General features: G+C 63.0%; 1 protein-coding gene across 1 annotated transcript; it reads left to right on the forward strand.

The window, feature by feature from the left end:
- The first annotated feature begins 3,772 nt into the window (after positions 1-3,772).
- OCLN (occludin) lies at positions 3,773-16,216 on the forward strand. Its single transcript, XM_062014945.1, has 9 exons — positions 3,773-3,832; positions 6,531-6,576; positions 6,957-7,662; positions 9,204-9,362; positions 12,692-12,855; positions 12,937-13,128; positions 13,220-13,391; positions 15,429-15,470; positions 15,615-16,216. The coding sequence occupies exons 3-9, from the start codon at positions 6,970-6,972 to the stop codon at positions 15,714-15,716; spliced, it is 1,524 nt and encodes a 507-aa protein (XP_061870929.1). The 5' UTR covers positions 3,773-3,832; positions 6,531-6,576; positions 6,957-6,969; the 3' UTR covers positions 15,717-16,216.
- Positions 16,217-16,280: the final 64 nt, after the last annotated feature.

A 16,280-nucleotide genomic window follows, 5' to 3' on the forward strand; every position in this document is an offset into this window, starting at 1 on the left:
AAGGGGCTCATCTGTTCCTGACTCTGCCATGAAGTGACCTTGGCGAAGACACGTCACCTCTCTGTGCCTCAGTTTCCCCCATCTGTAAAATGGGGCAGGGAGGGGGGGGGAGGGAGGGGGAGGGAACAACGGTACCGACCATTGTAAAGTGCTGTGAGATCCCTGGATGCAATATTCAACCCAGCCCCCTCCCAGGGGGTTGGGCAGGGACCCTGCCTCCCCCTTCCCTGCCCCCAAGGGCCAGTCTTGCTCCTCCCCCTCGGGGTGGGGGAGGGACCGGGGATGGGGTGTGGGGAGGGAAGGGGGGGGCTGAGGCGCATATTAAAGGTGGCTGAACTGGAGGCATCGCTCTGTGCTCGCGGCAGTGGGACCCCTGCCCGGTGTAGGGGTGGGGATGGGGTCCCCGGGGCAATGCTCAATGCCCCAAAGTCCTGGGAACCATGCGAGGGGAGAATGAGGCTGCTTTGGGGGTCTGACCCCTGAGGTGCAGCCCACCCCACTCCCTGGCACTGGGGGGGGCACCCAGCAGTGGATGAGGGCTGGGGGGAGCAGGGATGGAGCTGGGGGGGTGCGAATGGGGTTGGTTGGGGAATGTCAATGCTTCTCAACCCTTTGCAAAGCTGCAGCATTCGGTGCCGTGCCAAAGCGGGTGCAGGATGGAGCCCCGCGGTGGGCACCGGGCAGAGGAGGGGCTGAGGGAGGGGAAGGGGCTTGGGGGGGAGGGGAGGGAGCAGAGGACGTGTCCAGCCCAGCCTGGCCCGGTGTCACGCTCCGGGGCGGTGCTGTTAATGTTTTACCCGCCGGGGCCGGGACGTCGCGGTGAGCCCCGGGGCTGCCATGAGACGGGCAGGTAACGGCGGGGGAGGGGGCTCGGGGGCTGGCACGGGGGGCACACGGAGCCCGGGGGACACACAGTGGGGCTGAGCTGCAGCGTCTGCAGGGTCCTGGATGGTGGGGAGGATGGCAGTGGGGACCCTTCCCCTGCTCCTGCCCAGAGGGGCTGCAGTGGGTCCCTGCTCCTGCCCATACTGGGAGCACTGGGTGCTTTCCTGCTTGCCCATGGGCTAGGATGGGGTGGCAGGGCCATGTGCCAGGAGTTTGTCATGGTGGGGAGGTGACATTCCCGGGGCACAGTTGGGTCCCTGTGTCTGTGGCTACTCACAAATCCCTGGGGAGGGAAGGTGCCGCTGCTGAGCTGCCCAGGAGAAACTGAGGCACGCCAAAAAGGGCTGGTAATGCCTGATGGGAGGTTTGCTCCTATCCCTGCTCATCTTGGGGCTCCTCCTCCAGCAGGATTCAGCCACTGGATGCACCCAGGGGACTCCCATCACCCCAAAGCTTCTGGGAGACGATGGCCAAGTCCCCCCATCCTGCTGAGGAGCCAGAGCTGCCGGGTATGGAGCTGGGCAGAGGGGTGCTGAGCTGCCAGGCTGGGCTTGGAGATGGGGGACTGGGGGCTGCCAGCGTGGCCTGGGGCTGTGCCATGGCCCCCACCTCACTGACACTGCTGCTTGGCTGGGGTGAAGGTGACTGCTCTCACCTTCTTCTTCCTCATGGTGGTGAGATGTGGAGGCATGAGATGGCCCAGGAGCACCAGCAGGTCCCTGGGACTGTCACCCAGAGCAGGGACAGCTCTGGTGGCCTCCCCTCTCATGCTCTGTGGTGCTGTGTGGGGCTCATGCAACCTCACCCCCTTTCCTTTGTGTCCTGAAGCCACCTCCAGCCCGAGCCAGGCACGTTGTGTTTGAGGATGAGGTGATGCTACTGAGGAGACCCTCAAGGAAGATCCTCCATGCTGAGGAGGGGGAGAAGCCAAGGGCTGGATCCATCCCCCTCAGACTGGCACCTCAGCCACACACCATCCCAGACTATGTAGTGTAAGTGGCTTTGTGGGGATGGGCACAGACATGGCACAGGGTGTCTGTGGGGACCTGTGACACCCCCCAGCAGCACCCAGGCTCTCCCTCCCCACCCCCTGAGCTTCATGGCTGTGCAGAAAGTACCCGGCGATCCGGAGCCCCCGGCAACGAGAGGGCTACAAGGGAGTGTTCCAGGACCAGCTGGCAGAGTACACAGAGCTGCTGGGGGAGCTCCGTGCTGCCTGGCACAGGCTGGGGGAGACGGAGGCAGCGATGGGACAACTGCCCTGGCACCCCACGAGCAGGACGGTGGGTCCTTGGAGTGGGTGCTGTGTGGTTTGCAAAGGGTGGGATGAGTTGGTTGGTCTCCTGTGGGGTCTGCAGAGGGCTGCAGTGGGTTAAGGGGGGCAGATGTGTGGCCACTCAGGCTCCTGCCTGGCACAGGCTGTGCTCAAAGGCACGTGGGAGCTGCTGGAAGGTCAGGGAGTGGTGGCATTTCTCAGCTACACCCTGGGTGAGGCTTTCACAATGGATGGCTGGTGGCCCCCTGAGCACCTCGGGCTCCTTTGGGCTGGGCTCAGCCACACTGAGCCCCCAGGGCTCGAGGATGTGTCTTTCTACCCCACAGGATGGGAGCAGGGTGACCCATGAGTCCACGAGGAAGAAGAGGGTGAGCAAGGGAAGGGCTCAGAGTCTGCTCCCCATGCTGAGGGGCTGCCAGCCCACAGCCTCCCCCTCCCCATTCCTGGGGTTTGGGGGGATCCAGGGCTCCCAGTGCTCACAGGAGGGCCCCTCCTGGCTGAGCATGGTCTGTTGGGCAGGATTTGGCCCTCCTGGAGAAGCAGCAGCGCTGTGAGTACCTGAAGAAGAAGCTGACTCACATCAAGGCTCGGATCCAGGAGTACGACCGCGACCGCTCCGTCTACTTCTGAGCCCAGCCCCTGGGACCACGACCCCGGGGCTCTGGCTGCTGGGGGGCAGCTGATGCACCCTGGGACCTGGCTCTGGGTGCTGGGGGGCAGCTGATGCACCCTGGGGTCTGGTTTTGGGTGCTGGGGGGAAGCTGATGCACCCTGGGACCTGGCTCTGGGTGCTGGGGGGCAGCTGATGCGCCCTGGGGTCTGGTTTTGGGTGCTGGGGGGCATCAGATGCACCCTGGGACCTGGCTCTGGGTGCTGGGGGGCAGCTGATGCACCCTGGGATCTGGTTTTGGGTGCTTTGGGGCATCAGATGCACCCTGGGATCTGGTTTTGGGTGCTGGGGGGCATCAGATGCACCCTGGGACCTGGCTCTGGGTGCTGGGGAGCAGCTGATGCACCCAGGATGCTGTTCATGCTGCCAGGATGCACCCAGTGCTCACCCAGCCATTGCACCCACCCAGGCACGGAGAGCAAACCCAGGGGCTCCTCATGCTGCTGCTTTGGGGGGTCTTCTGGGTGCCCTTCTGACCTTGGCTGGGTGCTGCTGGGCCCCGTGTGGGAGCCAAACCACCCCCCCTCCCCAAGCTCTGTGTGAATTTGGGACACCCCCCCTTACTCCTCACCCCGAGGGCAGCAGATGCAGCTGCGGCCACAATCGGGTTCAATAAAACTCGCTGCTTGGTTTTTGGGAGGGTTTTAATGTGCATCCCGGGGCAAACGCTGAAGGATCATTTGTCCCTGCTAAAAACAACCGTGGGGGGGGGATAACAGAGCAGCACCCCGACCCCAAACCCCGCGGGACCCCGCTCTGTGTGTGTGTGAAAAGGGATTCTCCTCCCTTGTTCCCTCCCCTGTGCAAAGTACCCCCGGAGCCGCCTGGAACACGGCGCCGGGAGCGTGGGCGGCTCCCGGGGCTTCCCCCCCGTTCAGACCGCCCCGTCGCACCCCTCCCCGGAGGCGGGACCGGGGCCGGTCTCCCGCGGTGGCCGTGGCTGCCGTGCCGCGATCCCGGCTGCCATTTTAAGGTGAACAAAGAGGCGGAGGCAGCGGCAGGTGAGTGGCTCCGAGGTGAACGGGCCCCTGCGCCGGTACCGGGGGGTGAGCGAGGTCCTGGGACGGGAGAACACGCTGGGGGGGTCGCCGCTGCCAGCCGCGTCCTTCCCCGCCGCCCCCCGGCACCGCGATACCGGGCACCCCACAGGCACCGGGAGCCCCTCCGGCACCGGGAAACCCACCGGGATCCCCACCGGCACCGGGAACCCTACCGGTTCTGGGACCCCCACCGGGTACCCCACCGGGAACCCCACCGGTACCGGGTACCCCACCGGGAGCCCCACCGGTACCGGGTACCCCACCGGGAGCCCCACCGGTTCTGGGACCCCCACCGGGATCCCTACCGATACCGGGAGCCCCACCGGGAACCCCACTGGCACCGGGAACCCCACCGGGAACCCCACCGGTTCTGGGACCCCCACCAGGATCCCCATCGATACCGGACACCCCACCGGGAAACCCACCGGGCAGCCCACCGGCACCGGGAGCCCCACCGGGAACCCCACCGGTTCTGGGACCCCCACCGGGATCCACACCGATACCAGGTACCCCACCGGGAACCCCACCGGGAACCCCACCGGTTCTGGGACCCCCACCGGGATCCCCATCGATACCAGGCACCCCACTGGGAAACCCACCGGGAGCCCCACCGGGAACTCCACTGGCACTGGGCTCCCCACCGGCACCGGGAACCCCACCGGGATCCCCACCGATACCGGGTACCCCACCAGGAAACCCACCGGGAACCCCACTGGCACCGGGAGCCCCACCGGGAGCCCCACTGGGAACTCCATTGGCACCGGGAGCCCCACCGGGAGCCCCACCGATACCGAGAGACCCACCGGGAGCCCCACCGGGAACTCCACTGGCACCGGGAGCCCCACCGGGAGCCCCACCGGCACTGGGAGCCCCACCGGGAGCCCCACCGGCACCGGGAGCCCCACCGGGAGCCCCATCGGGAACCCCACTGGCACCGGGAGCCCCACCGGGCTCCTCACCGGGCTCCTCACCGGCCCCAGGGACTCCGGCAGGTGACCGGCGACAAGCGGCGGCTCCTCTCCAGGTCCCGGAGCCGGGGGTCTCTCCTCCCGCCCGGTGCCCCCGGAGCCCCCCGTTCCCGTGTTGTCCCCGCCGACACCGGGCTGTCCCGGGTCACCTCGCCCCGGTCACGGCTCCGGGAGCCCGGGACTCCCCCTCCCTTGGCCAGCCCCGTTCCGGGAGGGGTCCCGGCGGCTGCTCGGTTGGGGGGTGGGATCAGCCCGCGGTCCCGGGAGCGAATCCGGGGTCGGGGACTCACGGGGCGGGTTTTGGGACCCCCTGCAGCAGCTCCCGTTGCGTTGGGCACCGCGGGGAGCTGCCGCCCCACACCCCGAGCCCGTGGCTGCCATCAGACTGCTCCGGTGCCCACCTTTGCTGCGGGGTCGAGAGGTGCCAACCCCCCCTGCCCTGCTCCCGCAGAGGCCTGATCCTGCCTGCTGAGCCCCAGCACCGCCGGGAGCACGCAGCCGGGTTGGGTTTCCCAGGAGGATTCAGGTTTCCACGGTGCTGCTCCCCACTCCGTGCTGGGGGTCTCGGGGCTGGGGGGTGTCTGTTGGTTGGGAGGTGTCTGTGTTGTTTGAGGGGTGTCTGTGTTGATTGGGGGGTGTCTGCTGGGGGCTGTCTGTGCTGTTTAGGGGTGTGTCTGTTGGTTGGGGGGGTGTCTGTGCTGTTTGGGGGGGTGTCTGTGCTGTTTAGGGGGATGTCTGTTTTTGGGGCTGTCTGTGATGGGAGGTGTCTGTGCTGTTTGGGGGGGTGTCTGTGCTGTTTGGGGGGGTGTCTGTGCTGTTTGGGGAGGTGTCTGTGCTGTTTGGGGGGGTGTCTGTTGGTTGGGAGGTGTCTGTGCTGTTTAGGGGTGTGTCTGTGTTGTTTGGGGGCTATCTGTGTTGGTTGGGGGGTGTCTGTGCTGTTTAGGGGGGTGTCTGTGTTGGTTGGGGGGCTGTCTGTGTTGGGAGGTGTCTGTGTTGTTGGAGGGGTGTCTGTGTTGATTGGGGGCTGTCTGCTGGGGGCTGTCTGTGTTGTTTGGGGGGGGTGTCTGTGTTGGTTGGGTGGTGTCTGTGTTTGGAGGCTGTCTCGGGGGGTGTCTGTGCTGTTTGGGGGGGTGTCTGTGTTGGTTGGGAGGTGTCTGTGCTGTTTGGGGGGGTGTCTGTGCTGTTTAGGGGGGTGTCTGTGCTGTTTGGGGGGTTGTCTGTGTTGTTTGGGGGGCTGTCTGTGTTGGTTGGAAGGTGTCTGTGCTGTTTGGGGGGGTGTCTGTGCTGTTTAGGGGGGTGTCTGTGTTGGTTGGGAGGTGTCTGTGCTGTTTGGGGGGCTGTCTGTGCTGTTTGGGGAGGTGTCTGTGCTGTTTAGGGGGGTGTCTGTGTTGGTTGGGAGGTGTCTGTGCTGTTTAGGGGGGTGTCTGTGCTGTTTGGGGAGGTGTCTGTGCTGTTTAGGGAGGTGTCTGTGTTTGGGGGGCTGTCTGTGTTGGGAGGTGTCTGTGTTGTTTGGGAGGTGTCTGTGATGTTGGGGGGTGTCTGTTTGCTGGGGGCTGTCTGTGTTGGTTGGTGCCATTTCTGCATCGATTTTAAAAGAGACCCCCCCTCATTTGTTTTGCAAAGCACTTTGTCCTTTTTTTCCCCTCTTGCTCACGGGCCCCACGTTATTGTTTGATTTCTTTTTAATCCAGGCAGATCTGCTTAGGGAGGAGCCCTCGGGGCTGGCACTGCCCTTGGGTAAGAGCTTTTCTGCCTTAATTACAATTAAAACAATCCAATTCATTTATTCAGGTGGTGTCTGGCTGGGGGGTTGGGGAGGGGGGAGCCTTATGGGGGGAGTGTTTTGGTGGCAGGAGCTGCTGGGTGGGCCAGCACCAGGCTGCAGTTGTTACTGGGAGATGCTCAGTGAGTCATTTCTCCTCCGTGTGCCTCAGTTTCCCCACGAGCAGCCTTTGGTGACACAGCTCTGGGCACGGCCAGGCTGGGTGTTGACGGTGCCTTTGGCTTGGTGACTGGTGACCAAAGTCCCCACCGGGCCTGTGGAGACAGAGACACCCCGTCGGTGCCGCCTCCCGGTGCACGAGCGGCTCTGAGGCCTCCACCTCCCTCCCTGCCAGGTTCACCCCAGCCATGTTCAGCAAGAAGTCCTACGATGGCCCTTCCATGAGCTACGGCCCCGCCACGGCCTACGGCTCGCCCACGGCTGATTATGGCTACGGCTACGGCGCCCGCTCGCCCCCGCCGGGCTCCTACTACATGGAGGACGTGCCACAGCACTTCTACAAGTGGACCTCGCCTCCTGGCGTGGTGAGGATCCTGGAGGTCATCATCATCCTGCTCTGCATCGCCATCTTTGCCTGCGTGGCCTCCACCTTGGCCTGGGAGTACGGTTACGGCTACGGGGGGCTTTACGGCAGCGGCCTGGGGGGTTACTACGGCTCCGGCTACTACGGCAGCGCCTTGGGTTACGGTTACGGGGGTTACTACAGCGGGGTCACCAACCCACGGGCTGCCAACGGCTTCATGATGGCCATGGCTGTGCTCTGCTTCCTGGCACTGCTGGGGCTCTTCGTTGCCAGTGTCAGCAAGTCGAGCGGCTCCCGCTCGCGCCACTTCTACCTGGCGGTGATCGTGGTCTGCGCCATCCTGGCCTTCCTCATGCTCATCGCCTCCATCGTCTACGTCATGGGAGTCAACCCCCAGGCACAGATGAGTGGCAGCTACTACTACAACCCCTTGCTGACCATGTGCAGCCAGATCTACAGTGGCACCACCTACACCAACCAGTACCTCTACCACTATTGCACCGTGGACCCCCAGGAGGTGAGGAACCACCCCAAACCCAGCCAGAGCCTCCCTGTTTTTGAGCCAAAGCCCTTGGTCTGCTCCCAACATGAGCCAGACCCCTTGGTCTGCTCCCAGCATGAGCCAAACCCCTTGGTCTGCTTCAAACGTGAGCCAAACCCCTTGATCTGCTCCCAACATGAGCCAGACCCCTTGGTCTGCTCCCAGCATGAGCCAGACCCCTTGGTCTGCTTCAAATGTGAGCCAGACCCCTTGGTCTGCTCCCAGCATGAGCCAAACCCCTTGGTCTGCTCCCAGCATGAGCCAAACCCCTTGATCTGCTCCCAACATGAGCCAGACCCCTTGGTCTGCTCCCAGCATGAGCCAAACCCCTTGTTCTGCTCCAAATATGAGCCAGACCCCTTGTTCTGCTCCAAATATGAGCCAGACCCCTTGGTCTGCTCCCAACGTGAGCCAGACCCCTTGTTCTGCTCCAAACGTGAGCCAGACCCCTTGCTCTGCTCCGAACATGAGCCAAACCCCTGGACAAGGGCAGCACAGGAGGGAGGGCATCACCAACCACACATCATGCCCTGGGGATGGGTGTGCTGATAGAGTTTCCCTCCCTCCCCCCCACCCCATCTTTAATGGTTTTGGTGGTGCTGCTGGCTGTTTGGTGGCTGTGGAGGGCAGGGGGTGGCTGGTGGTGCCAGATCCCAGCCTGGCTGTTTGCCAGGGTGAGCTGAGGCTGCAGGAGGAGCTGGGCTGAGCTGGTCTGCCTGTGCTGGGGAGTTTCGGGGAGGGGATGAGCTGTTGTCCCATTGCAGACCCAGTATCTGGTACTTTGGTCTCCCTGGTTGTAAAAGTGTCTGCACAAGGCTGTGGCAGGCTGTGTGTGCCAGCATAGGTGCAGGGTCAGGGTGCCAACTGGCTGCCATGTCTCCCCAAGTACCCAAGATGCTGGCAGCCTGGATTGGGAACCCAAGGGGTCAGTGGGGCAACTGAGAACCCTGAAAGCAAAGTTGAGCAGCCCCAGTTTCGGCTGGGGCCAGCGGGGATCCTGCGTGGCACATGGGCTGGGACTGGTGCTGCCGGTTCCCATCCAGCCAGGCTGGCTGTGCCACATTCCTGGGCCCTGAGAGGGGGGGAGCTGCAGTGCCTGAGCTGCTCCTGCTCCATGCAAAGGCCAAAGTGGGGCTTAATCCCTCCTCACCTGGCCCCAATTTCAGTGTGGCTGCAGGGATTTGGCTGGTGGGAAAGTGTCTGGGCTGAGCCCTGGCTGTGTGCTGCAGGAGATGGCTCGTGGGGGTCAGGGTGCTGGGGAGGTGCCAGCTCCCTGCTCTCCCTGAGCCCCAAATTTGGCCTGTCCCTGGGGGAATATCAAACCTCTCCCCATTGCTTGAGCTGTCCCCAAAAGCTCTCATATCTATGATGGGCTCAAGGAGGGGGTGGCCTGCCTCTCTCCCCCCACCCTGGTGAGAGGGTCCAACGTGGGGAAGATTTTAGGATGAGAGGAGATCTCTGCAGCCCCATGAGACCCCCCTCACCCTGAGAGGAGCCCCTTCCCTCCACCCCTCCAGGCTGTGGCCATCTTCTGTGGGTTCCTCATCGTCATCCTGCTCTGCCTCACCTGCTTCTTCGCTTACAAGACACGGAGCAAGATCTGGAAGTATGGCAAACAAAACATCTACTGGGACAGAGTGCCAGTGGCCCAGGAGGGTCCCAATGTGGAGGAGTGGGTGAGTCCCAGCATGGGCTGAGGGTGCTGGTGGGTGCCTGGGGCTGGGGTGGGTGTGGGGGGAGTCTTCCACCTCCCCTGAGCATCCTCCCTGCCCACAATGGGGTGAGTGTGCTGGGGCAGTCCTTGTGTGGGGATGTGTCAAGGTGAGCAGAGGGGCTGTGTGGAGACCCCTGAGCTCCTGCTGGCTCTGTGGTTGTGCCAAGGCTTTGTGCCAGGAGCCTGTTTCTGCCTGGCTCATGCCACCCCAGTGCCTGGTGCCACTGTGTTTGCATCCCAGAGCTGGCAGCTCAGGGCACAGCGTTATCACCCCTGGTGCGATGCTGTGCCCGTCCCTCCCTCTCACCCCTTGGAGCTGCTGTGCTTTCTTTCCCCAGCTGATACCCTGTGCTGGCACCTCCAGGCTTTGCACAAGGTGCTGAGCTGGGTGTGCTGGTCTTAAAACTCCCTGAAAGGCAAACAGGGTGGGATCTGATGGGCTGGGTGCCAGGAGCAGCAGGCTGAGGCTCTGAGTCCTCTCCCCTTTGCTCGCCCTGTGCTCGGGGACACTGGCCGTGAGCTGCTGCCCGTCCACAGGCTTTGGTTTCGGTCTGGGCAATGATTAACTCAGCTCCATGGGACTGTGCCACCCTGCTGCCAGAGGGCTTTTGCTCTGGAGAGATTGAAAAGCCATGTAGGTGCTGCACTGAGGGCTGTGGGTTTGTGGTGTGCTTGGCAGTGTGAGGGGAAGGATTGGGCTCCAGGAGCTTAAAGGGCTTTTGCAACCAACCAATTCTGTGATTCAAACTGGCACAGTTGGAATGAGCCCATCTCCCATGGGTAGGGGCTGCTGGAGAGCCCTGGGGAGACTGGTGCAGCTCTGGGGTGCTCTGGACAGCTCTGGGGTGCAGCTCTGGGGTGCTCAGCCCTGGGGAGACTGGTCCCAGTCTGGCCACACTGTCTGCTGGGACATGCCCTGTCCTGTCTTCGCTCTGCAGCTCCCTGAGACGGTGTCTGGGGAGGGTGTGGGAATGCAGCAGCATCCCATGGGGAAGGAGCCCTTCAAATCCACCCCTGCCTCAAAGCACAGCTCTTTGGGTGCTGCAGTGCCTCAGCTGAGGAGGAGCTGCCCAGGCTCCTGTGGCAGCAAGAGCTTCATCCCCATCCCCAAACCATCCTCATCCCCATCTCTGTGAGACAGGGACATCCTGGGGGAGCTCAGCCAGGGACTCAGGGCAGGGATAAGTCACTCCCATTGATCCCAAACCCTCAGTGCAATCCCACAGTGCACAGACCAGCACACCCAGCTCTGCACCCCAGAGCTCTGCACCCCAGAGCTACACCTCGGAGCTGTCCCCCAGAGCTGTGTCCCCCAGAGCTGCATCCCAGAGCTGTGCACCCCAGAGCTGCATCCCAGAGCTGCACCCCTACACCTCAGAGCTGCACCTCAGAGCTGTGCCCCAGAGCTATGCATCCCAGAGCTGCATCCCAGAGCTGCATCCCAGAGCTGTGTCCCCCAGAGCTGCACCCCTACACCCCAGAGCTGTGCACCCCAGAGCTGTGCACCCCAGAACTGTGCACCCCAGAACTGTGCACCCCAGAGCTGCATCCCAGAGCTGCACCCCTACACCTCAGAGCTGCACCTCAGAGCTGTGCCCCAGAGCTGCACCCCAGAGCTGCACCCCTGCACCCCAGAGCTGTGCACCCCAGAGCTGCATCCCAGAGCTGCACCCCTACACCTCAGAGCTGCACCTCAGAGCTGTGCCCCAGAGCTATGCACCCCAGAGCTCCACCCCAGAGCTGTGCACCCCAGGGCTGTGCCCAGCTCTGTGCCCAGCCCCTCCCTCCCTCCCTCGGGCTAATATTTATTCTTCATTTTGCAGAAACACCTTTGTTCTGCTTTTATTTATTTGTGTTAAAAGTCCCTCCCTTGCAAAGCATTTCCTGGCCTGTTGGGAGCTGGGCTGCCTCAGGGGCAGCACCCTGTGCACCCCATTTCCCCTTCATCCTTTCACTTACCCCTCGGGGGGGGTCCCCTCTCTGCTAGTCACAGGTTGGGGGGTGGTCACCCACTGGTGACACATCCCTGCTTGGTGACAATGGCGTGGTGGGGAGGTACTGAGGTGTGAAAGCCTCTCAAGACATCTTGTTCCCTGTTTATGGTTGGGACTGAGATAGTTGGGTGACCTTCGAGTGGGTCTGAGCTGCTGGGCACCAGGACGTGGCTGTTCCCACATCAGTCACTGCCTCACCTGCTGGCCCCCAGTTAACCATGGCTTTGTTAATTTGGGGGAGGAAAATAGCAGAGGATGTGGCTTCTGAAGCAGCCAGAGCTCACAGCTGAGGTCCCCAGGGCCACTGTCCTGGGCAGGGACTGGCTTCCTGCACAAACAGCCCACAAAGGCCAGGAAGGAAGGGGGAGGGAGGGACAGACGGATGCCCCACGTCCTCCTTGAGCTCTGACCGTGCTGGGGCAGCAGTGGGGGTCCAGGGAGGGGAGATGCCTGAGGGACAGGGTGAGTGTGCAGCCTGTGGTTGCAGAGCAGGGCAGCAGTGGGGGTCCAGGGAGGGGAGATGCCTCAGGGACAGGGTGAGTGTGCAGCCTCTGGGTGCAGAGCAGGGCAGCAGTGGGGGTCCAGAGAGGGGAGATGCCTGAGTGACAGGGTGAGTGTGCAGCCTGTGGGTGCAGAGGAGGGCAGCAGTGGGGGTCCAGGGAGGGGAGATGCCTCAGGGACAGGGTGAGTGTGCAGCCTGTGGGTGCAGAGCAGGGCAGCAGTGGGGGTCCAGGGAGGGGAGATGCCTCAGGGACAGGGTGAGTGTGCAGCCTGTGGGTGCAGAGCAGGGCAGCAGTGGGGGTCCAGGGAGGGGAGATGCCTCAGGGACAGAGTGAGTGTGCAGCCTGTGGGTGCAGAGCAGGGTGCCAACACCCCCTGAGCTGTGTCAGTGTCCAAAGAGGACCCTCCATGGTGCCTCTGCATGGGGCAGCTTTACCCACTGGGGTCTGTTGGGGCACATCCTGCAGCCTCCCCCTTCCCCAAATGCTTCTCTGCCCTCCCTGGGGGGCTGCCCTATCCCTTTACCCCCCTCCTCCTCTCCATAGCCATGTGAGACACCCCACTGCAGCACTGCTGGGGCTCATCCCCCCTGAGTGTCCTCATCCCCCCTGAGTGTCCTCATCCCCCCTGAGTGTCTTCATCCCCCCTGTGCCTTGAGGGTCATCCCTCCTGTGTCCCCAGCCAGGCTTTGGGGCAGGAATGCTGCAGCTGCAGACTGGGGCTGTGTGGGTGGCTGAGTGTGGGTGAGTGTCTGCACCATCCCAGCACACAGCCCAACACCTCTCCCTTGCTCCAGGTGAAGAATGTGGCAGATGGAACCAGTGTTCAGGATGAGACAGCCACACTGGCTTACTCAGAGAAGCCAACAAGCCCCATCACTGCCCCCCCTTACAGCCCCCCAGCCTACAGCTACACCCCCCAGAACGGTTACTACCCCTCCGGGACCTACAGCAGCCAGGGGTGAGTCACTGACCCCTCCTCCTCAAGCACCCAGCCCCTCTCTGTTCTGAGCTCACTGACACCTCCCCACACTGCTCCCAGGGACCAGCCAGACCGAGTGGTGAGTCCCAGCCCAGCAGAGAAGCCCCCCAGGGAGCAGCAGCCCCCCAGACCCTCAGCTCGCCGCGGCCGCCGCCGCCGCCGCAACCCCGAGCTGGACGAGTCCCAGTATGAGACCGACTACACCACGGCTGTGGAGTCTGGTGATGAGCTGGACCACGAGCACTGGGACAGGTGAAGGGAAAGGGATTTTCCCCCTCACTCTGGGAGCATCCCCCTGTACCCAAAGGGTCACCTGGGGTCTGATCTTGCCCCTCTGTCGCAGCCTCTACCCCCCCATCACCTCGGATGGCACCCGCCAGAGGTACAAGCAGGAGTTTGACACGGACCTGAGGCGTTACAAGCAGCTCTGTGCTGAGATGGATGGTGTCAATGACCGCCTCAACCAGCTCAGCAAGCAGCTTGACAGCATCTCTGAGGACAGCCCCCAGTACCAGGTCAGTGTCAGGCTCTCCAGGGAACACAGGGGGCGATGTGGGGTCACTGGGACAACTGTGGGGCACTGGGGATGGATGGGGTGGGACCTCGGGATGCTGTGGGGCACTGGGGATGGATGGGGTGGGGCCTCAGGATGCTGTGGGGCACTGGGGATGGATGGGGCGGGACCTCAGGATGCTGTGGGGCACTGGGGATGGATGTGGCGGGGCCTCAGGATGCTGTGGGGCACTGGGGATGGATGGGGTGGGGCCTCAGGATGCTGTGGGGCACTGGGGATGGATGTGGGGTCTCAGGATGCTGTGGGGCACTGGGGATGGATGTGGGGTCTCAGGATGCTGTGGGGCACTGGGGATGGATGTGGTGGGGCCTCAGGATGCTGTGGGGCACTGGGGATGGATGGGGCGGGACCTCAGGATGCTGTGGGGCACTGGGGATGGATGTGGCGGGGCCTCAGGATGCTGTGGGGCACTGGGGATGGATGGGGTGGGGCCTCAGGATGCTGTGGGGCACTGGGGATGGATGTGGGGTCTCAGGATGCTGTGGGGCACTGGGGATGGATGTGGTGGGACCTCAGGATGCTGTGGGGCACTGGGGATGGATGTGGGGTCTCAGGATGCTGTGGGGCACTGGGGATGGATGTGGTGGGACCTCAGGATGCTGTGGGGCACTGGGGATGGATGTGGCGGGGCCTCAGGATGCTGTGGGGCACTGGGGATGGATGGGGTGGGGCCTCAGGATGCTGTGGGGCACTGGGGATGGATGTGGGGTCTCAGGATGCTGTGGGGCACTGGGGATGGATGTGGTGGGACCTCAGGATGCTGTGGGGCACTGGGGATGGATGGGGCGGGACCTCAGGATGCTGTGGGGCACTGGGGATGGATGTGGCGGGGCCTCAGGATGCTGTGGGGCACTGGGGATGGATGTGGTGGGACCTCAGGATGCTGTGGGGCACTGGGGATGGATGTGGCGGGGTCTCAGGATGCTGTGGGGCACTGGGGATGGATGGGGTGGGGCCTCAGGATGCTGTGGGGCACTGGGGATGGATGGGGTGGGGCCTCAGGATGCTGTGGGGCACTGGGGATGGATGGGGTGGGGTCTCAGGATGCTGTGGGGCATGCTGTGGCGCACTGGGGATGGATGGGGTGGGGTCTCAGGATGCTGTGGGGCACTGGGGATGGATGTGGGGTCTCAGGATGCTGTGGGGCACTGGGGATGGATGTGGTGGGGCTCAGGATGCTGTGGGGCACTGGGGATGGATGTGGGGTCTCAGGATGCTGTGGGGCACTGGGGATGGATGTGGTGGGGCCTCAGGATGCTGTGGGGCACTGGGGATGGATGTGATGGGGCCTCAGGTTGCTGTGGGCTCTTGGGATGCTGCAGGGCATCAGGGATGGATGCTATGGGGTCTTGGGATGCTATGAGGCATTGGGGATGGATGTGGGGGTCTCAGGATGCTGTGGGGCACTGGGAATGGAGGCTGTGGGCTTTTGGGATGCTGCAGGGCATCAGGGATGGATGCTATGGGGTCTTGGGATACTGTGGGGCATTGAGGATGGATGTGGTGGGGTCACTGGGACACTGTGGGGCATGGGAGACAGATGTGGTGGGGCCTCAGTATGCTGTGGGGCATTGGAGTTGAAAGCTGTGGGGCATCAGAGATGGATGCTGTGGGGCATTGGAGTTGGAAGCTGTGGGCTCTTGGGATGCTGTGGGGTCTCAGGATGCTGTGGGGCATCAGGGCTGGAGGGTGCAGGACCTTGGGATGCTGGAGGGCATCAAGAATGGATGCTGTGAGGTCTTGGGATGCTGTGGGGCATCAGGGATGGATGCAGTGGGGTGTCAGGATGCTGTGATGCATTGAGGAGGGACGATGCAGGACCTGGGGATGCTGTGGGGGGATGTTCTTGAGATGCTGGGAGGCACCAGAGATGGATGCTGCAGAGCATCTGGGATGGGTGCTGAGGGAGCAGCACTAGTGCCCACCAGCCATGGTGCCAGCTCCTCATAACTCCCCCTCCCACCCCTTCCCCTGGCAGGATGTGGCAGAGGAGTACAACAGGCTGAAGGACCTGAAGCGGGTGAGTGTGCAGAGGGTGGTCAGACCCCTCCCAGCTGGGTGTGATGCACTTGGAAAGGGGAGGTGGGGGGGTAAATTGTGGGGGGTGTGCTGTGCCCCTGCAGCCTCCCCTGCTCCCTCAGACCAGGCTTGTGCTGCCTTTCAGAGCCCTGACTACCAGACAAAGAAGCTGGAGACCAAAACCCTGCGCAACAAACTCTTCCACATCAAGAGGATGGTGAGCGACTATGACAAGGTGAGGGGGTAGCCTGTGCCCCCTCCTCCCACCCCCTGCAGGAGGAGTGAAACACCCCCCTCTCTGCTCCCTTCCAAGGACTCTGCTGCATTTTTGTACCTTTGTAGTGAAAAACCAGCCCCCACCCCCAAGATTCAACCCCCCCCCACTCACGCTGGTGGTGCCAAAGGTGTGGGATTGGAGGCTGCTGGAGTGGGTTTGCTCCCCCTCTTCCTTCTCACCCCACACCCTGGGGGTTGTGGGACTCCCCCCCCTCTTCCTGCTGTTATAAATATGTTTGGGGAGGGTGGCAGCCCCCAGACTCCTTTGTCAACACTGGGGTTGAGGATCCCAAACTGTGGCCAGAGGCTGGTGCTGGCCAGGCTGGATGGGGTTGGTATTGGTGGGTGGGGGGCAGAGCCCCCTTTGTGCCCAGGGGGAACAGCCTGGGCAGGGCTGGTATTTTGTAAGGAACTGGCTGAAACTGTGCATAAGGTGGGGTTTTTTTAAAGTAAATAAACTGTATCTATTGATTTTAAGTCAGTGGCAGGGTGAAAGGGGCTGGGGGAGGGTCGAGGCTGGAGGTGGGGGCTGTCA

The sequence above is a fragment of the Colius striatus genome, chromosome 25 (genome assembly GCF_028858725.1).
Source record: "Colius striatus isolate bColStr4 chromosome 25, bColStr4.1.hap1, whole genome shotgun sequence".
Lineage (NCBI taxonomy): Eukaryota > Metazoa > Chordata > Aves > Coliiformes > Coliidae > Colius > Colius striatus.